General features: G+C 38.6%; 1 protein-coding gene across 1 annotated transcript in view; it reads left to right on the top strand.

Moving 5' to 3' along the window:
* Positions 1-22,865, top strand: part of LOC111145173 (glutamate ionotropic receptor delta type subunit 1) — a 691,817-nt gene that overhangs the window by 566,026 nt on the left and 102,926 nt on the right. Inside the window, exons 9-12 of the mRNA XM_022499882.1 lie at positions 2,657-2,758; positions 4,199-4,396; positions 7,690-8,014; positions 9,285-9,423. Coding sequence (XP_022355590.1) covers positions 2,657-2,758; positions 4,199-4,396; positions 7,690-8,014; positions 9,285-9,423 — 764 coding nt within the window. The remainder of the gene's footprint in view (positions 1-2,656; positions 2,759-4,198; positions 4,397-7,689; positions 8,015-9,284; positions 9,424-22,865) is intronic.

Here is a 22,865-nt window from a genome sequence, read left to right as displayed (position 1 = left end):
AACTTAAGTGAGGCTGATCATCAGGTTTGGATCTCTATAAGGAAGACCTTTCTTTTAGGCCAAGCTTCAGAGTGTTAAGATTTATTCTGCAGGAAATGGGAAGTCATTCAAAAATGTTCATTAACACCTTCTTGTTTGAGTTTATTTATTATAAAGGTACAAGTCAGCACAATGGAAGAGGCTGTAAGAGAGAGGTTGGGAGTAATAGGATCAATGGGGAGGCTGTTGCAATCCTCCAGGGCACGGGGGCTGCTGCCTTGAGCCAGGCAATGAGCTAGAAGAAGAGGGTTGTTTGGGCAGGCGTTGAGAGACAGAGCCCGTGTCACAGCTGAGCTTAAAATTCTACAGGGTCAGGGCTTCATCCCAACTGGTTTTTCCTGCCTCCATTCTCCATTGCCAAGACTGACTACATCACAGTCAGTGACAGACAGTGGGTAAAGTTTGGTCAGGGCCAAGCTGAGCCCCATCCCGGGTCTTACTAAGGCCGGTGCTGGCACAGAGCAGAGACGCCCCTTCACTTGAGCCACAGAGGTTTAAAGCAGTACATGTCTGGTACCTGAAACAGTGTGTCATCATGAGGACAAGATCACCTTCATTTTGACTTTGTCAATCATCGGGATGGTTCAGGGACCTTCTCAACACCACCCCACTAGGGGGGGTCTGGTGGATTACCCATCAGGGTTAAGCAGTTCCAATGCCTGGGCTAACCAATTAAGGGGATAAGACGTGAGCAGCCCAAACACACAACATGAGTCCCTTGGTCCATGTCACAGGGTCCAAAAAATGCAAGGAGTCAACACCTTTTGTCTGGATTTGTCTTTTCCCTTTGACCAGCATTTTAATCTGATGCAGGACTTGATCCTGGGTCCCAGTGCTGTTTCCGAGACCCAGAGGGGAAAGAGCCACGAGCTTTCCTTCTCACTACGCCAGTTCCCAGAGTGTGGCATCTTTGATGTCCTTGAACAGGACTTTGGGCAGATTTTAACTTTGCCCTTTCCTGCAGTGCCCCTCCAATTAATTGGTGGTGGCTGTGAGGAGCTCCTCAGAGCACACGGCCGTGCTCTTAACTAAATGATTCATTCATCACTGCCAGGCATCCTATTACTTAGGATGGAGTGGGTCTTAGTTGGTATCGTGTCCAAAGTGATAGCCGGAGTTTCTAGATTCCTTTTAAACTGCTTCTACCACCATGTACCTCATTCTGATAGTCCTGCTTTAGGCCTCAGGGTTCAAGTATCCTCCAGGTAGTCAAAGCTCAGAGCCTAGAGCTTGCTGCGATGTCAAGGCTTAGGGACATGCTGAGAGAGCCATCGTGTCCTTAAGTAGCACTACTGGTGGCTTCTTTAGGGCACCTGGTGACATTTCTCCAACAGAGGGATAGTTCTTCTGCTCAGCCTAAGCAGGGCAATTGTGGGTTTTCTCCAATGAAAAGTAGATGCCGCCCACCGTGGTCTGCTTCAGTGGTGGTCCTGGATTAGCAGCAGCAGCCTCACCTGGGAGCTTGTTAGACAGGAATAATCACAGGCCCCAGAATCAGAGAGTATGTATAAAATCCCTGGATAATTTGTGTGCATCTTACAGTTTGAGGATCCCCTGCTTTAATCTATAGCAGAGGTTTACAGTCCTGGCTGTGCATTAGAATCACCTGGGGAGCTGAAATATTCCTATCTAGCCCACTACAGACCAATTAAATTCAAACCTCTGGGGGCGAGGCCCCACCTCCAATATGCTTTAAAAGCCTTCTTACGAGAATCTAATATGCAGTAACCTAGAAGAACAGGGTTTCTCAATGAGAACCGCTGGGGAAGCATTACAATTCTCCATACCTAAGTGCTGAGATCCTGATTAAGTTGAGATGGGGGCTCGTATCTGCATTTTTTTTTTCTTTTTCCATTTCACCAATTAGGGATTGAGAATCATTGATCAGATAAGAAGTTCATTGTGGTTCCCCCCAGGCCCTGCAGAGATGCAGCGAGGGGAAGCAGTCTGGAGAATATGTGTGTCTCCTATTGTTCCTGAGCCAGCAGACTGGCTCCATAACCAGCTTGGGGGGCCCTCTCAGAGATGCATCAGGCTCTGGGAGAGGCTCTGCAGGCCTGGGAGCATATGGCATAGCACACGTAGTCTTGGCCTTACCTGCATATCAAGGAAAAATTATCAAATTTGCCCTACAGTGAAGATAGGCAGGGAGCTCTTAACCCCACTTGCAGCAGGCATCAGGGTGCAAGACAAGCCACAGAAAGGGGTCTTCTTTGCCCGCTTCCTTGCTGAGTCCCATCCTGCCCTGGTGGCAGCAGTGGGTGAACCCAAGGGGCCATCTGGCCTGGGCAAGTCAAAGGAGTAATTACAGAAAGAAGACACTTTGTGGGAGACACAGTGACGTGACCTCAGTGGGTGGACAGAATAAAATTAGAAATATTCATTCTAGAAACAAGTTCTTACCAATTGGTTTTATTTTAAAGATGTGGCAAGTCCTCAAGTTCTAGACAGGCTAATGGAGCAAGTGGAACTTTCTGCCACACCTTTATTCTTTTGAAGGTTTTAAGGGACTGGTGTCCTCCTAGCTGCCTGATTCAGGATCCCAGTTTGAGAAGCGAGTTCCTGAGATGCATACAGGTGCCCGTTCTATCCCTCACACTCCCTTTTTCCTCCACAGCTGGCGACGTGGGACTCAGAGAAGGGCCTGAATGGCAGCCTGCAGGAGAGGCCCATGGGCAGCCGCCTCCAAGGACTGACTCTCAAAGTGGTGACTGTCTTGGTAGGATCATGGGCGTATTGGGGAGTTTACCATTCAGGCTTTCGAGCCAGAGGCTTCTCTCTGTTTGGCTTAATGCTGGGTTTGGAGAAATGGGGATCTTGAGTCGTGGCTCGAGTGTTCATAAGGCCTTTATGGCAAATAATTTTGCAAATAATGAAGGAAGAGTAATGTTGGAGATTCTGCCCCAGCGCCTTCCACCAGAGGTGACCAGGCTGCTCTAGAGGAGGATTACTGATCTGGAACCACGGCTAAGCTTCCAAGCAGGCACAGCTCTACACCTTCCTGGATATAACCAGTATCTTGACCTACTGCTGGTCCTTAGGAGAGCTTTGCTAGCCAGTGTCCCCAGACAGTTGCTTGGCGGAACACACCCCTCTGGTTCCCCTGATGGCCCCATGTGACACAAACTTCATAACAAAGACCCTTTGTTGCCATTTGTCTGCATGGTTGTCCTGGCATTATGGATTTTTACATCTTTAAGAGACCTTAGAATCATCTTCCTATCAATTTCTTCCTTCACCTTTCCAGGGCCCTAGGAGACATTTTCGATTTGCCTCTTATTAACTGGTCAGACCTAGCCCAAATGTCCCCTCGGTCACATCAGGCATTGTCATCTCCTTGGCTCTAGAACCCTTTGGCCACAGTGTTCCTACATTCCCTGTGTGCACATCACAGATTAAGCATTATACCATAGCCCCCCAGGCCCCCAGTTAAACTGAGATCTAGTCTCTGGGGCTGTTTGCCAAAAGCCCCCTTCTTGTTCAGTTTTATAGGATTGTGGTAGGGAAGGCTGAGGTGTTTTCCAGAGAACCACATGCCCTACAGGAGTGTACAGGACACAGCACAATATGTGTGAATGTGGCTTTGGGCTTGGGAACTGCGAGGTTTAATTCTGTCCTGTCCTTTGACATATGGTGTGACCTTCTCCCATGAATCAGAATCCATTTTCTAGTACAATCTGATAGATGTAATACCGTCTTCTCTCAGTCTAATGTTATAGAGCTTTTACTGTCGTTCTTTATCCTGGATGAGAAGTAACCACATTTCTTATGTGGGTCCTGAAGAATTATGGTATTTCCTAAGGACAGAGTCCTGAATGTCACAAATAAAGGAATGAAAACAAATCATGTCATTCTGGCTATAGGGTTCTGAGCAGAGGCTGGGATAGCATCATACAGAACAGGTAAATCTCCATTCCTCCATCAATATGTTGATTGGCGGGATCTTCCTATCTGCTGTGCTCTGAGTGTCCATAAACTGCTTTACAAAAAAAGGGCAGAGATGTTCAGACTTCAGGAGAAAATTGGGTAAATATATGCCCATGCTCTCAAACATTCTAGAGCTATGATTCATCACATTAGTCACTCCAACAATCCCCTGGAAACATGTGTGTTAATAACCTGTTATTTAATTGAAGAACATCCATTCTGTTGTCCTCAGGAAGAGCCTTTCGTGATGGTGGCTGAGAACATCCTTGGACAGCCCAAGCGCTACAAAGGGTTCTCTATAGATGTCCTGGATGCACTGGCCAAGGCTCTGGGCTTCAAATATGAGATTTACCAGGCCCCCGATGGCAGGTATGGTCACCAGCTCCATAACACCTCCTGGAACGGGATGATCGGGGAGCTCATCAGCAAGGTAGGTCCCAAAAGCAGGGTCATGGGGAAGGGAACCCTAGTCTGCTTCTGGGGAGATATCTAAATTTGGCCCATTAGGCAGTTAGGATCTTGGAACTAGCTAAGGAGATCACAGGTTACCACTCTTCACTCATCAGAGCTCTCTTTTCTTCAACCCATCTCTCGCCCTTGTACCCATTCCTATTCTTTAATTTTGTCATTCCCTGGCACTCTGTTTTCCTTCTGTGCCCACTGCTGCCATTCCTTTCAAGCCTGTCCACTGAGCCTGCTCTGTCATACACCCTTCCTGCAACCCTCCCCCACGTTTAGGCTGAAACAGGAACTTGGTTCTCACAGGAGGAATGAGTGAGGGCTTATTCTTTTCTTCATCATGGCCCACAGCAGGGGTGTGTATACACAAGTTCATATGTATGTGTGAGTGTGTGCATGTGTCTGCATTGTTGTGATACATTTCCCAGCTCCTTAGATTAATTTCAGATAATGACACTTCCTCTCTCCTTATAACCTGGGTCCTCATTGAGACTCATGCTCATGGTATGAGGCCAGTTCACTGTGTCCCCATCCCCACCCCGTCATCCCATGACCTCTGGGTTATTTCCTGGTAGTCATTTATGATGGTGGCATCTTTCAAATTCTCCCTCTCTAGTGTTGCTGCTACCAACTTTGACATTGCAGACATCCCTGGGGCCAACTGTGGGCTCCCAGTGTTTTGACTGCCTCGCCATCCATGATCTTGGTTTGTGCTCCATGTCAGTGCCTGACCCCATGCATTTTGTCAGCATCTTATGCGTTACCATCACTGTCCCACTCCATGACTATGACCTGTTGTCATGAGTCTTTTGAACCTTTGCTCCTAGAACACAGGTCCTTTGCTTTATAAACCCGTACAGGCAGACACAATCTCTCCAGTTCCTCCTAAGCTTTAAAAAAAAAATTTCCTGCAGTACTAATTTATATAAAAAATTCACTCATTTTGGAATATACAATTCAGTGACTTTTAGGAAATCTACTGAGTTATGCAACCATCATTATCATCTAGTTTTAGAATAAGTCCATCAACCCAGTGAGATCCCTCACACTTATTTACAGTGAAATCCCATTCCAACTCCAGCCCTAGGCAACCATTGATATATTTCCTATCTCCATAGATTTGCTTTTGTGAACATTTAATGTAGATGGAGTCCTGCAATATATGGTCTTTTGTGTCTGGCCCTTTCCACTTGGCACATGTATTTGAGGTTCATCTTTCTTTAAGATTTCTGTGACCTTGGGATACTGCATTCTTTCCTGCCTGGTGTGCCCTCGGTGTTCAACCAGATAATCCTGTTCCCTTCATCTTTTGTGATTCTCTTTGTTCTTAGTTTCTTATTGTACTGAAACTCTGACTTGATTATATTATCTACCCTCTGACTTTGACTTCCAAGTTGCTACATACAATTAGAGAAGAAAATCACAAATTTGCCCAGATGGATATATGAATAGTGTGTGGGCTCCAAACTTAGGTAGGCCTTCAGGACAGCCGAGTTCCTTAACTTGTTGGACCCCTTGGCTGTATCCCTTAGAGACTGTTTCAAAGTTTGTCTTTCTCTTCAAGCAACCCAAAAGTCTTCTCTCCTAAATTAAAACAAAGTGCTCCTGTATTAGGCAAAGAAATGAAGATTTGTGGGCTTGAAATAACTACTTCAACTACCTGTAAAATTCACATCTGCAGACACCTGCTCATACCCCAGGTTCAGAAGTGGGAGTGTTTTTCCCTGTGTTACAGGTCACCCCTCTTCCAGTGTCGTAAGTCAATCCCTTTGTCCTTCTTCTGGACCTGGCTTCATAAATTACTTTCCCTTCTTCCTATGTTGTAAAGCTATCTTGTTCCACTAGATCTCTTCTTAGTCCTTACATATGCTCTGAATGACCCAAATCTTTAAAAAGAAATCCCCAGATCTTGAGTTTTTGAAAAAAGAGGCAACAATCAGAGATACAAATGTAACAATTCTACAGGAGAGCTTCACCATCATTACCTCCAGCATTTTTTCTTTATACTCTAGATATGTTGTTGGATTTCACATTTATTATCTTATTTTATTTATTTATTTTTTGGATTTCGTAGTTAACATCAATACGTCTGTCCCTCTAGCCCACATATTAAATCTGATAAAAAATTTTTCTGATAAAATCTTTTTATGTATGTTTTCCCAATTTATTTTTTTTAAAAGATTTTGTTTATTTGAGAGAGAGACACACACACAATGTGAGGGAGGGGGAGAGAGAATCTGAAGCAGACCCCTTGCTGAGCACAGAGGCCGACTTGGGGCTCTATCCCATGACTGCAAGATCATGATCTGAGCTAAAACCAAGAGTCAGCTGCTTAACCAACTGAGCCACCCAGGTGCCCCTAAAATAAACTTAGTTCTGGTGGTATCTCCTACTTAGAAGTCCAAGAGTCAAGATCAGGATAATCATTGCATATTTTGGTTTTCTTGTGGTTGAAGGGGGGGAATGCTGGCCTATTATTGCCCACCATTATCCATCTAGTCTTAATTATCCTAACCTCCACCAGTCTTGGCAGCTTTAATCTCACAGTCTAGTTCCATCTTAATGGAGTCTTTGTCTATTTTTAAAATTAAGCCCTTCTTGAAAAGCAAAAGTCTTGCAAGGTACTTTTGGGATCAAAGTAAGGCATGCCCAGAGAGTCCCCTCCCAATATGGCTTCACTATATGAAGAATCAACCCGAATGTTTGAGAGGCCATGAATTAAGGGCCATGGAAGGTCAAGAAAAGTAGATAACCCTTTTATCTTGGAGGATATGACTCTCTGGCATAGAGTTTACATATAAAATAACCAGGGACTGTGACATTAATGAGATTTCAAGTAGTTGTACAACTCACCATAAAACTTCCAAAGCATCTCAGGAAAGGGAGACATCCATGTGGGCTAAAGAGAGTTTGGAGAGGCTTGATGGCAGTATAGAAGGATGCAGATAAGCCTAAAAGAAGAGAGAAGGGACTTCTTGGTTGGGGGCAGGGATGGGGAAGAGGGAAATACTGGCAAAAGAAAGAAGAGAGTGAAAGTTTGTGAGGATAACAAGAAAATAAAGGAAAACTACAATTCAAACAGACAATGTTGAATTTTTTTTTTTTTTTTTTTTACAGTATTCAAGGTCAGTCGCAGGGTGTCACCTCTTGAATCCATTTCCTCTGGACAGAACAACCCAAAGGGTAGAGGGCAGCCCTTGCCCCAGGGTGGGCCCCAGCAGGAAGCTGAGGACTGCTGTCTGATGAGTTGGTTTTGCCTTTCAGAGGGCAGACCTGGCCATCTCCGCCATCACGATCACCCCGGAGAGGGAGAGCGTTGTGGACTTCAGCAAGCGGTACATGGACTATTCGGTGGGGATCCTAATCAAGAAGCCAGAGGAGAAAATAAGCATCTTCTCTCTTTTTGCTCCGTTTGATTTTGCCGTGTGGGCCTGCATCGCGGCCGCCATCCCTGTGGTGGGCGTGCTGATATTTGTGTTGAACCGGATCCAGGCCGTGAGGGCTCAGAGTGTCGCCCAGCCCCGACCGTCTGCTTCGGCCACCTTGCACAGTGCCATCTGGATCGTCTACGGAGCCTTCGTACAGCAAGGTACGTTCCTGGTTTCCTGATGTTGCAGTCACATCTTCCCAGGGGCCTGGAGGAACGTGCCCATTGGCAGAGTTCTTAGATGTGTTTTGGCAAAGTCATTTTAAATGCAATTTTATTTAATCTCTGGGACAGTACTAATATCAGTCTGTACCCGATTTCTCTGAGTAATATCAGATAGAAATTAAATGAAGTGACAAGGAACTCAACTTCAAAGCCTGATTCTCCACTTTAGATAAAATTAACTTTGGAGTTCTGCTTTGTACTTTTCTCCCCTCCCACATTAGGTTGATTGTTATGCACATGGGGTTGTCAGATGAAACTGAATCTTGCTTAAATTTGAAATCTTAATAGAAAAAAAGAAGTCACAATTGTTTTGCAATCATCTAAGCAGTCCTCCATCCATTCTTGAGATACAAAGTCTCTTTTCTCTGTGAAGTCTGGAGAGCACTTGGTAAGTTAGAGGATCTTGCAGTTTTGACCCAAGCAACAAATTGCAAAGTTCCTAACGTGAGTGTTGGCCTTGTTTGCACCATGGCAAAACATGTATTGCCTGTTTGCAAGGTTATATAAGAAGAGTCAGTGAAATGCTTTCTTCTGCTACCACCTAAGGGACCGAGGAGAAATAATTGGCCTCTATGGGGCAGCTACTGACTGCAAGTCACAGGCAATGGTTTCTGAAAATCCTAGGAAAAAAGTCATCCAGTGAGGGCTGAATATTAATAAAAGCGAGATCTCATTTCTGAGGTTTAAAAGAAAGCTAGGGAACCCTCCAGGTAGGAGGTAATTCTATATTTACAGAATTCCTGAGACTACTCTCTATGAACTTGAAACTGAAAAAGGATCTTACATCAGATTGCAGCCCTGGAAGTAGGCAACACAGGGAGATAGAATCTTCTAACTGGAAGATTTTTATATTCAGAACTCTACTCTTGGTATTTTGACAAGCATCACATCACTAAAAGGCCAATTCTGGATTTTTCGTATTTGGTGGTCTTCCATCCCTTTCAAAGACTGGTGGTCTTTGGAATCTTTGTATTTGGTGGTTTCCATCCCTTTCAAAGACTGGTGGTCTTTGGAATCTTTCCCAGAATTGTCACAATCCCCGATAACTAGCCAGGAACTCACTTCCCTGCTCCCCACCCCAACTCCAGTGGTGTTTCCCTAAGCCAGGCGGCGGGGTGGAGGAGCTGGAGCATTTCTGGGGGCGGGGCGGGAGGATGCAGGGGAGAGCAGAAGCCCAGGACCAATCCATTTTGCTGGCCTCCTGTAGGTGGCGAATCCTCAGTGAATTCCATGGCCATGCGCATCGTGATGGGGAGCTGGTGGCTCTTCACCCTCATTGTGTGTTCCTCCTACACGGCAAATCTTGCGGCATTCCTCACAGTGTCCAGGATGGACAACCCCATAAGGTAAGATCCATGCCTCCTTCCAGGTGTGGGACCATTCAGCTCCGAAAAGCTCTAAAGGCAGAATGCAGCCTAGTGTCATGGAGGCAGACGGACTTAGATCCCAGATTTGCAGTTTGATTATCGTCCTCTTAAATGCATGAAGAGCACCACTCCTCTTGTAGTTTACTTCATACACAATTATATAAATGCATAAATGAATTAAATAATACTTCTCTGAACATTTAAATGCTGCTTATAAGACTAAGAAATCAAAACATTAAAAATTAACAAATTAAATTTCCTCAGGCATTTAAATGTTGATTACAAACTTATTTAATCAAAATTTTCTAAACATTAAATTAAAATTAATTAAGACCACAAGTCTAAGGTATTTTTTCATATCTTCAAACACCTTAAAATTATTTTTAAAAACATGTCATTATCACAGTGATTAGAAAACTTATTTTACTTATATTCATAAAAGTATAAAATTACTGAAGCCAGGGAATAAAAACATTTCTTTGTTTTACCAAAGTGTTAAAAATATGGCATGAAAGATTTAGTTCAACATAGTGAAATAACTTGGGAATGCCTTTGTGTTTTGGAGCAGATTTCCACAAACTGTGTGAATTGCAAGAGAACTTGGGCAAAGTGAAGGGGTATTGGAAATGTGGTTACTAAAGTGACAAAAGGCACAGATATAGTCTACATTTCCTCGGGTACAATATTGGCTTCCATATCACCTCTCACTTGATTCCTGATTATAATGTTGTGTAATTTCTCCTTTATCATGCTCACTATCATTACATGGATGCTTTCTATCTACTGCTCTAACTGGTCATCCATACTTAACCAGCTTCTATGGCTCCCAACAGCCTAGTTAAAAGAGTTCAGACTCTGGCCAGGATTCAATATTTAGTATGATGTTATCCAGTTTTATTTTTTAGTTGGCATTTTTATTGAAATAATTATAGATTCACATGCATTTGTAAGAAATAATGCAGTGAGATCTTATAATATCCTTTAACTGGTTTCTCCCAGTGGTTACATTTTGCAAAACTATAGTATTTTATCACAACCAGGGTATCCGCATTAATACAGTTGACTGATTCTATTCAGATTTCTTCTCTTGTACTTATTTTTTTGTGTGTGCGAGTGTGTGTGTGTGTGTGTGTGTGTGTGTGTGTGTGTGTATGTGCTCATTGGATTCTACACAGTCTTAACCCATGTGTAGGGATCGAGCCCTGCTCCAGGCTCATGTTCTGTGCAGAGTCTGCTTGTCCCTCTCCCTCTGCTCCTCCCCACTGCTCACTCATTCTCTCTCTCTCTCTCTGTAGAATCAATAAGTAATAAATAAAATCTTTAAAATGTCATTTTAAGTATGTTATATAGATGGAATTATAGCTCTTGGATTGCCGTTTTCATTTAGCATAATTCTCTGGAGGTTCATCCAGTTTGGTGTGTGTCTCAGTCATTCATTGCTTTTTTCTGCTTAGTAGTATCCCATGTACCACAGCTTGTTTAAATGTTCACACACTGAAAGACATCCAGGTTGTTTCCCTTTTATGCAATTATGAATAAAGCCACAATGAATATTTGTGTGTAGGTTTTGGTGTGAACACAAGTTTTCGTTTGTTTGTGATACATATCCAAGAGTGCAATTGCTGGGTCATGTGGTAATTGCATGTTTTATAAAAAAATATGCTTTCTAAGAAAACTATCAAACTGTATTCCAGACTGACTCTGCCATTTTGTATTACTGCTAGTGATGTGGGAATGATCCAGTTTCTTTGCATCTTTGCCAGCATTTGCTTTAGCATCATTTATTGAAAAGCAATCCTTCCTTCATTGAGATGCTTTTGTAATTTGTCAGAAATCAGTTGGGTATATGTGGTCCATTTCTGAGTTTTCCATTCAGTTCCATTGATCTGTGTGCCTATCCCTTCATCAATACCACACTGTCTTGGTTACTATAGCTGCAGAGTAAACCTTAATATTGGGCAGAGTGATTCCTCCCATTCTTTTTTCTTTTGTTCAGATTGTTTTAATTATTCTACGGCCTGCATCTTTCCACATAAATTTTAGAATAAGCTTGTCCATGTTTACAAAAAATAATTTTCCATCGTTTTGATAGGAATTACATTAATTATAGTTGAAATTGCATTAAACCAATAGATCATAACGTGCTGAGACTATCATGAATGGGTATTGGCTTTTTCAAGTGCTTTATTTTTTTGCATTGCTTGACATGACCATATGATTTTTCCTCTTTATCCTACTAATACAATAAGACTACACTGATTGTTTTTCAAATGTTGTATACCTTGAATGAATCTCACCTGGTCATGACCTATGATTCTTTTTTTAATTAATTAATTTTTATTTTCAGCATAACAGTATTCATTGTTTTTGCACCACACCCAGTGCTCCATGCAATCTGTGCCCTCTCCAATACCCACCACATGGTTCCCCAACCTCTCACCCCCTGCCCCTTCAAAACCCTCAGATTGTTTTTCAGAGTCCATAGTCTCTCATGGTTCACCTCCCCTTCCAATTTCCCTCAACTCCTTTCTCCTCTCTAACTCTGTCCTCCATGCTATTTGTTATGCTCCACAAATAAGTGAAACCATATGATAATTGACCTATGATTCTTTTAATATATTTTAGATTCTGTTTGCTGATATTCTGGTTGAGGATTTTTGCATCTAAATTTATGAGAGATATTCGTTTGCACTTTTATTTATTGTGCTGTTTCTGTCTAGTTTTGGTTTCAGGGTAACTCTGGCTTCATAAAATGATTTAGGAAGTCTTTGCTCATTTTCTATTTTCTGGGAGAGATTATATAAAGTTGGTGTTAATTTATCTTCAAATGTTTGGTATAATTCTCCAGGGTAACCATCTAGGAGATTTCATATTCTTGGAGCTTTTAAATTAATAATTAAAATTTTCATAGCTATAGGGCAATTCATATTGTCTATTTCTTCTTCAAGTCTAGTTGGTTTATAGTGTTGTCATGTTTTCCATTAACTTGCTGATCTTCTGTTGTTGTTTATCAATTATTGAATGTGGGATATTAAAGTCTCCAGTCATTTTTTTCAGAACTGCCCATTTCTCCCTTCAATTTTATCAATTTTGATTCATATATTTTGGGACCCTATTGTTAGGTATATATATGTTTCTAATTGTGTTTTATATTCTTATCAAATGACCCTTTTATCATTGTATAATGTCCTTCTTTTGTCTCTTATAAAAACTTCCATTAATGTTTACTTCAGCTAGTTAGTTCTCTTTTGGTTATTGTTTGCACAAAATATTTTTTTATTCTTTAATTTTCAATCTATTTGTCTTGGAATCTAAAGTGAGTCACTTCCATACAACATATTCCATTATGTTTTTTAATTTGTTCTATCCACCTCTGTTTTAATTGGAGCGTTTAACCCATTTATATATAATGTAATTAGTGGTAAGGAAGAACTCACTTCTGTTTGTTCTCTTTATGCTTTATACCTGTTTTGTTCCTCGTTTCCCCCATTACTGCTTTTTTTTAATATTAAGTAGATACATTCTGTATATCATTTTAATTCCCCTGTTGTTTCTTTTACTATATATGTTTTTAAGTTATATTTTTAGTGGTTGCCCTAGGCATGCCAATTAACATCTTAATTTATAACAATCCTATTAGCCAACTTTATTTTAATAGTATTAAAAAATATTTCTCCTGTATCACTCTGTTCCACTCCACTTCTGCCCCCAGCAACTCCTTTTTGAAGCTGTCTGATCCCTTACTTTTTTGGAAGTACTTAAAATTTTTTCTCCAATTTATTCAATGGATAATCTTCTATATTCAATTTTTAAATTGTTATTTTTTATTTTTTTTACTTATTGAATAAGCTTCCTTATTGTTTTAAAACAACTTTAGCTACTAGAATGTATTATTAAAATACATGTTTATAGTTTTTAACTTTAATTTTTAAATTGTGATAAAATATGCATAACATAAATTTTATCATTTTAATATTTAAGTGTAGAGTTTAATGTCATTAAGTACATTCACATTGTTCTGTAAACATTACCACTATCCATCTCTACAACACTTCATATTGCAAAACTGAAAGTCTATATAATACTCTCCATTCCCCACTTCCCCACTTCCCCAGACTCTGGAAACCACCATCCTTTTTTCTGTCTCTATAAGTTTGACTACTCTAGGTACTTTATATAAGTGAAATAATACAGTTTTTGTCCTTTAATGACTGGCTTATTTCACTTAGCATGTCTTAAAGTTTCATCCATGTTGTAGCATCTGTCAGAATTTCCTTCTTTTTAAAGCTAAATAACATTAAAAAAAAAAAAAGCTAAATAACATTCCATTGTATGTATATACCACATTTTGTTTATACATTCATCTGTGGAGAGACACTTGTGTTGCTTCCATCCTTTGGCTATTTAATAATGCTGCTATAAACACGAGTGCAGATATATGTTCAAGTTCCTGCTTTCACTACTCTTGGGTAAATACTCAGAAGTGGAATTGCTGTATCATAAGGTAATTCTATGTTTAGTGTTTTATTAGGAACTACTTTATCATATTCTACAGCAGTTCCACCATTTCACATTCCCACCAACAACTCACAAGGTTCCTTCACATTCTCACCCAAACTTATTTTCTGTTTTGTTTTGTTTTTATAATAACTGTCCTAATGGGTACGAAGTGGTATCTCATCTTGGTTTTGATTGGCATGTCCCTAATAATTAGTGATGTTGAGCATCTTTTCGTGTGTTTATGGCCACTTGCATATCTTCTTGGAGAAATGTCTATTTAAGTCTATTGCCCATTTTTAGTGGGTTGTTTTTGTTACTGAGTTATTGTTTTTTATGTATATTCCAGATATTAATCTCTCATAAGATATTGATTTGTAAATATCTTCTCCCACTTTATGGGTAGCCTTTTAATTCTGTTGTAGTATCCTTGGGTACAGAGAAGTTTTTAATTTTGATGAAGTCCATATTATCTATTTTTTGTTGTCACCTTTGCCTTTATTGTTATATCTAAGATATTATTGCCAGATCCAATGTCATAAAACCTTTCCCATATGTTTTCTTCTAGGAGTTTTATAGTTTTAGGTCTTACATTTAGGTCTTTGATCCATCTTGTTAATTTTTGTACGTGGTGTAAGTTAAGGGTCCTGCTTCATTCTTTTGCCTGAGAATCCGGGATCATGACCTGAGCTGAAGGCAGATGCTTAACTGACTGAGCCACCCAGATGCCTGTTCTTTTGCATGAGGATACCCAGTTTTCCCAGCACCATTTGTTAAAAAGACTGCCCTCTCCTCACTGAATGGTTTCGACATCTTTGTTTGAAATCATTTGAACATATATGGGATAGTATTACTGAGCTTTTTATTCTATTCCATTGGTCTATGTGTCTGTCTTCATATCAGTACCACATAATTTTGAGTACTATAGCTTTGTAGTACATTTTGAATTCAGGAAATTTGAGATCACCAACTTTATACTTTTTCAAAAATTGTTTTGGCTATTTGGGGTTCCTTGAGGGGGAATTTTATTTTATTTTTAATTTTTATTTATTTTTTAAATTTCTTTTCAGTGTTCCAGAATTCATTGTTTATGCACCACACCCAGTAGGGGAAATTTTAGAATAGATTTTTCTATTTCTGCTTGAAACATAATTGGGATTTTGGTAGAGATTGCATTGAATTTGTAGATTGCTTTAGGTAGTATTGACATCTTAAGAATATGAAGTCTTTCAATCCATGAACATAGGAACATAAGATGTCTTTCCATTTATTTGTGTGTTTAATTTCCTTCAGAAACATTTTTTAGTTTTCAGTATACATGTCTTTGCCTTTTTAGTCAAGTTTATTCTTAGGTATTTTATTCTTTTTGATATTATTATAACTAGAATTGTTTTTGTATTTCCCTTCTGGATTGTTCATTATTATCGTATAGAAATGCAACTGATCTTAGTGCATTGATTTTTTTTTTTTTTAATCCTACAACTTTGCTGATTTATTTGTTAGCTCTCATTGTTTTGTGTGTCCAGTTTTAAGGTTTCCTACATATCAGGTCATGATGTCTGATAGCAGATATACATCTACTTCTTTCTTTACAATTTGAAAATATTTTATTTCTTTTTCTTGCCTAATTGTCTATGACTTCCAGTACGATGTTGAATAGAAGTGGTAAAAGTGGACATTCTTGTCTTGTTCCTGACGTTGGAGGAAAAGCCTTGAGTAAGATGTTAGCTTTGAGTTTCTCATATCTGGCCTTTATTATATCAACATAGTTTCCTTTTCTTCCTAGTCCATTGAGTTTTTTTCATGAAAGGGTATTGCATTTTGTCAGATGCTTTTCCTGCCCTGAGATGATGATGTGGGTTTTTCCCCCCTTCATTTGGGTAACATAGTATTTTATACTAACGGATTTTTGTATGTTGAGCCATTCTTGTGTTTCAAGAATGAATACTGGTTGGTCCTGGTGTGTAATTTTTAAAAAATATGCTGTTAGGGGCGCCTGGGTGGCTCAGTGGGTTAAGCCACTGCCTTCGGCTCAGGTCATGATCTCAGGGTCCTGGGATCGAGCCCCGCAACGGGCTCTCTGCTCAGCAGGGAGCCTGCTTCCTCCTCTCTCTCTGCCTGCCTCTCTGCCTGCTTGTGATCTCTCTCTGTCAAATAAATAAATAAAATCTTTAAAAAAAATATGTTGAATTCAGTTTCCTAGTATTTTGTTGAAGATTGTTGCATCCACATTACTCAGGAATATTGGTCTGCAGTTTTCTTTTCCTGTAGTATATTTTTGGGGTTTTGGTGTCAGGGTAATGTTGGCCTCATAGAATGAGTTAAGAAGTGTTCCATCCTCTTAAATTTTGGGATACGAATTTGAGGAAGATTGCAATTCATCCTTCTTTAAATGTAGATTGTATGTTTCTAGGAATTTGTTCATTTCATTAAGGTTTCCAATATATTGGCAGACAATTGACAGGTAGTATAATATAAATATATTTAATCTTCTCTCATGTCTACTTATGCATTCTAAATTGTTTTCATGATGTTCAGCATTCTATTACCATTATTACTGTGACTCCCCACCACCCCCACAATTGGAAGTTAAGCATCCTCTTTTAACCTTTAGGCTTAAAAATACAGGCTTTAGGCTTAAAAATATAGGCATTGCTGTTTCTCTTTCAGAATCAAGCGTGAAGCCATATATTTTTATCTCTCCCTATGTAAGATGATACTGGAATATCTTTTTGTTCTCCCCTCCTTCCACCTACTGAATCATGTTTTGGTATTATAATCTGAGATTTTAGGCCCAGTTTACTATTGTTATTCCTTTCCTTCTCCTCCTTCTAATATTTGATGGTTTCTCTAATATATATATTTGGCATTTTCATTCTTCTGTTTTATCGCATCTACATTTATAGTCATTACTTGGATTGAAGTCTATGTTCCAGGGATTTCAGTGATTGTTGAAAGTCTCTCTATTCTGTGATTTATCAATTGTTCTTATTTTTATTTTGATGAATTTTTGTTCAGCTAGAGTAGTTATTTGAGCAATAGACCTAGCAGTAGTGGTATATTTTGTGAGAAAATATATCTGAGAATCTTTTTCTGTTGCATTTATTCATGAATTAAAACTGATCTGGATATAATATTCTTGTGTTATAACTTTCCCCCTTAATGTTGTATAGAATTTGCTCTATTGAGTAAATTCTACAGTATTTGCCCCATTATTCTTCCTGTATGTAACACTACAGAGAAACATGAGAATACCTCATTCACCTCCTTCTTCTCCCCTCCTCTTTCCTTTCCTATCTTTCCTTCTCACTCTTTCCTCTATTCTTTCCTTTTTTTCTCCATCTCCTTTTTCTCCCTCCTCTTCTCCTTTCTCCTTCCCTTTCTTTTGTCTTGTTCCTTCTCTTCTTTTCATGCCCTTCTTCTTGCTTTTTTCTTCCTCCCTCTATTTTAATCCTTCACCTCTCCCTTCTTCTCCACCTCCTCCTTCTCCATGTCACTTTCTTCTTCTTTTTTCCTTTTTCCTCCTCCTCTTCATCCTCCATTCTTCATTCTCCCTCTCCTCTTCCCCACTGTTCCCCCTTCTTCCTTCCTTTTCATGTTTTCCTCCCACGACTTCCCACTTTTTCCTTATCTCCCTGCTCATCTTCTTCCTTCTCCCATTCTCTCTTCTTCTGATTCCTTTTCTTTTCTCTTCCCTCCTTTTTCTTTTCTTCCTCCTTTACTTCTCCTTTCTTATGCTTTCTTCTTTGTAATTAACCTTAATATCTTTGAATTTTAAAAACTTCCATCAATATTTAATGAGTTGGCCTACATCTCATTAATTATGATTAGAATCCTGAGTTCTTTTTACATGCAAAAATGACCTGATAACCTTAGCTCAATAATTTCATCATCTATTAAATCTTTCCTTATCTATTACATCTTTTTTATTTGTCTTTGTCTTGTTTCCAGGAATGTTAACTTTTCTTTTTTTTTTTTAACATTTTATTTATGAGGAATGTTAACTTTTCATATGTTGATTCTATGAGTCCTCCATGTCTGTTTTACTCTCTTTGATAATTTTCCATTCATTATCCTTTTTCTTTTTATTTTGAGAGTATTTTAGTTTGTCTTTCAAATTTCTGCTTAGACTTTCTCCAGTGTTCGTATGTTTTTTAACAATGTTAATGAATAGATAAATTATTCTTGTATATTTGTGTTTCTCCTTAGTTTTTCCTCCCTGCCACTCCATTAATACCTGTTTCATGTCTCAACTACTCTTTATGGAATTAATTCTTAATTTTTTGTTATAGTCATTACTATAGTGAATTGTGCCAATAGAAAAACAAGTATTTTTAAAACTTCATTTCCTTTAGCATATACTTTTCAAACAATTTGTTTTTAGTGTCTTTGATGCAATATAATATATTTACACGTTATTTCTTTCATGCTAAATCCTTTCCTTATTCTTCCCTGTTGTTGTTTTGATGTTTAGTTTGCTCTACCTTGATTCTGGAGAACTCTTTCTGTGAACAGGTAGGTATAGACTTCCTGAGTCTCCTAATAGTTCACCTGGCTGCAGGTAGAATCATCATCTCAGATCTTAACCTGGTCTTCTGAGTTTAGCTGGAGACTGCAATGTAAATTCCCATTACAAGCCCTGTGCCCTAGTGGAAATCTTCTTTTTTAGAGGTTTGCCCTGATAAAGTTTCTGTTTCTAGAATCCTGATTGATGCAGCCCCTACAACAGTAAGAAAGGCCACTGTATTTTTTAACCTTTTTTTCTGGCAGTGCTCTTCTTTCTGTCAGAGACAAATGCCAGTGAGCTGGTGTTTCTGAATACTGTATTCTGCAGAGACCAGAGTAATTCAAGGGGCTTCATTATTAATAACTTGAACTGCTTTGTCTATGTAGATATAAAAGGAAATCCACTGAGATGATGCACTTTCAATATAAGATGAATTTCAGTCTTGCTGTGTCTCACTAATTTGCTTCCCCACAATATGTGATAAGTGGGTAGCATCCTTTCCTAGGTTCATGATATGTGATCCCCTGTAGTTTACAAAATTACATGGTTATTTCAGTAGGTATCTAGAAGGCTTAAAGATGGATATCTGTCCTCTCTTTACTGATGAATCTTTCTTATTAATACAAATGGTCTTCAGCCTATACATTTCAAACTTATATAAAACCATTCAATAATGATTATAATATGCCTTACAAATGTTCATATTCACTGTCCATGTAAGTGCCCTAGTCTTTAAAATCTATGAATTCCTTTAAAGGCATAGGGAAAGTTGGTATCCAAGAGAGACTGAATTTTTTAGAGAACAGACATATACTTAACAATTGCCTTAAGCAATTTTTAGCTTTTTTGTTTGGAGTGGGTATGAGGTCCATTCAGGGAAGGGGACATATCTTATAATTATTTTTTATCTCCATTACAATTACAAAAAATCTTTACCTCTTATCATGATGAAAACAGAGTCATTTGGAAAAAGGTAGCACTGGCAGGTGGTTTGGCACTATAAGCATCAATGCCTGTATTTAGGAAATGCTTTGGTTAAAAATTCTAGGTGAGTAGAATTCAGAGGGTTCACATTTAGAAGGATTGAATTTGGCCTAGAGGCTCATGTTGGCAGGCAGAAGCATAGTGGCATGACTAAGAGATATAACGGAGTGCAGTTGTAATGAGCATTGACATTGAAGCTTGATTGCCAGGCTTCAAATCCTTTCTCCCACTTACTAACTCTGTGATCTTGGGCAATTTACCTAATCTCTGTGTACTGCACTTTTCCCATCTATATGTAGGAGTAAGAATAGCATTTATCTCATAGGACTATTGAGGGAGATTAACAAACATATATTTAGAACATTTACCTGGTGTGTAGAAAGGACCATATAAATCTAGATATAATTGTTGTTGACAAGGACCTTGGTAGTCAAAGTAATAGCTCTGAGATTTGGAGTCCTGGACTGAGGAAAAGCAGCATGACTGAGAGATGTGGGCAAGAAGATGCTAGTCTAGGAAACAGACAACTCTGTTTTGGGAATGTCACCAGCTGGCTCAGTGACATTAGTCACTTGTCCTTTCTCATTCTTAGTTTCTCTATCTGTAAAATGGTGAGGTTGTTGTAAATGGCCTCATCATGATATTTAAGATGTTTGTTCATCTTTCCATTGAATTTGGAAACATCAAATTTGTAAACTAAAATGAGAAAATGCTTCCTACAGAAAAATTCTTGTGCTAAGCTTGGGAAAGATATACAATCCGTAAGAGCTTTGTCTTGTGTCCACACATTTATACAATTTCAGAAGGGAAAATAAAAAGATTGAACACCCCAGCAATCTAATTTACCCCAAGATGATTTTCCCTCTAATCTTCTTGACATAAAAAATGATCTTTATTCACACAAACTTGCTGTAAGCTTTTTATTATAAATATCTTTATTATTATTTGCAGTCTTATGATAAACTGAAGATTCAATGACCTTGGGTGTGCGATGACTTCTTAGGGATAACACCAAAAGCACAATCGATCAAAGAAAAATTGATAACAGTTGGTCTTTACTAAAATTTAAAACTTCTGTGACAAAGATATTGGTAAGAGAATGAGAAGACAAGCTAGAGATTGGGAGAAAATCTTGGCAAAATACATATAAAATAAAAGATTTGTATCTAAAATCTATAAAGAACTCTTAAAATTAAACAATAATAGAACAAATAACCCATTTAAAAGCAGGCAAAAGATCTGAATAGCATCTTACCCAGAAGATTTTCATATGACAAATAGCCATATGAAAAGATGCCTAATGTCATATATCATTAGAGAACTGAAAAAATAAAATAACAATGAGATACCATGACTTTAGTATGGCCACAGTGCAAAACGCTGACAGCACCAAATACTGGTGAGGATGTGGAGCAAAAAGAACTCTTTCGTTGCTCGTAGGAATGGAAAATGGCCACTTTGGAAGAAAGTTTGACAGTTTCTTACAAAACTAAACCTACCTTTAGCATATGATCCAGCAGTCACACTCTGGTATTTACCCAAAGAAATTGAAGTCACATATCTACACAAAAACTTGCACATGAATTTTTATGACAGCTTTACTTGTAATTACCAAAATGTGGAAGCCAGAAGTGAATAGATAAACTCAGGTACATCCACACAATGAAATATTTTTCAATACTAAAACGAGCTATCAAGTTATGGAAAGACACGGAGGAACTTTAAAAACATACTAATTATAAATTATTTATACCTATAATATTAATTTGTGGTATTATTTATATGTGATTATACATAAATATTACATTTATTTGTATATTGATAAATTGTTAAGTATATTTTTTTAAATATAGAGAAAGAAAAAGATATATATGGGTTTTATTAAGACCTATCTTATATTTAAGATATATTTGTGGATAAAATGAGAAGTATATTATATATATTTGTGGATAAAATATTTTCTTTTATTGATCATGTTTTTGGTGTTGTATCTAAGAAGTCATGGTCAAACTCAATGTGGACCAAGCTGTTTGCAAAATGAACTTAAAGGTTGTTTACCTATGGATTATTGTTAATTTGGATGTGAAGTTGACATTTTTAAAATTAATATATGGTTAAAGACATTGAACAGGAATCATAAACAGTTGGATATGGTGTGAGTTTACCTCACAAGCTGTTTGTTTGTTTTTAATACATCAGCATAGTGGTTTTTTTGATTTAATTTTATTTTTTTAGTGTTCCAAGATTCATTGTTTAAGCACCACACCTAGTGCTCCATGCAATACGTGCCCTCTTTAATACCTACCACCAGGCTCACCCAACCCCCCTCCCCTCTAAAACCCTCAGTTTGTTTCTCAGAGTCCACAGTCTCTCATGGTTTGTCTCCCTCTCCAGTTTCCCCCAACTCACTTCTCCTCTCCAACTCCCAATGTCCTCCTTGTTATTCCTTATGTTCCACAAGTAAGTGAAACCATATGGTAATTGACTCTCTCCGCTTGACTTATTTCACTCAGCAGATTATTCTGAGGATAAAGTTTTAAATATTAAATTTGAATGACGGTGGTGCTAGCACTCTGGTCCCACCATCCTGTTGTGTTTTTGTTTCTGTTTTTTACACATGCTGTTTTCTCAGTCTCACATACCCACCTTCCACTGTCAAGTTACTCAAGTTGGTCACCTGTGACAGAGATCTGAATGACTTTTTGCCAGTTAGCAAGTCCTGTATACATTTTCGCTATTCAAACCGTGTCCCACAGACTGGGTCTCATCTCAGATCTCCTGATTCAAGATTTGTATCTAAGTCTCCACGTGATTTCTATTTACATTAAAGTTTGGAAAGCATTGCCTTTAATTAGAGAAAATGATCTGTAAAACTCTAATAGGGTGAAGGGATTGGCTGCATCTAACAAATGCATTTTGACAAAGCTACACATCAGTTCCTGCCTTGGAGGCACCACAAACTAGGAAAGGATGGGGGTGTACATTAATGGTACTCATAAAAAAGAATGTGGGACTTCTTCTACCTGTCATGATGGAGTAGCAGGTATCTGACTAAACTTTCCAACATCAACAACAATAAAACCTGAGGAAAAAAAATGCTGTCTAAGCATTTTAAACTTAAAGGCACAGGTAGATTAAAAGGGAAGGGAAAAGATAGACCATGCAAACAGTAAGCAAAAGAAAGTAGGTGAGGATATCTCAGTATTCAAGTAGACCTCATAGTTGACCCTTGACCAACATGGTGTTGGGGGTGTTGACCATTGCACAGTGAAAAATTTCCATGTAGCTCTTTTTAAAAATTTTTATTTATTTTTTTAAATTTCTTTTCAATGTTCCAGAATTCATTGTTTATGCACCACACCCAGTGCTCCGTGCAATACATGCCCTCCATAATACACACCACCAGGCTCACCATATAACTTTTTTTTTTTTT

The sequence above is a fragment of the Enhydra lutris genome, unplaced genomic scaffold (genome assembly GCF_002288905.1).
Source record: "Enhydra lutris kenyoni isolate GAN:26980312 unplaced genomic scaffold, ASM228890v2 scaffoldscaffold12, whole genome shotgun sequence".
In the NCBI taxonomy this organism is placed as follows: domain Eukaryota; kingdom Metazoa; phylum Chordata; class Mammalia; order Carnivora; family Mustelidae; genus Enhydra; species Enhydra lutris.
This window is presented reverse-complemented; position numbering and strand designations above follow the sequence as displayed.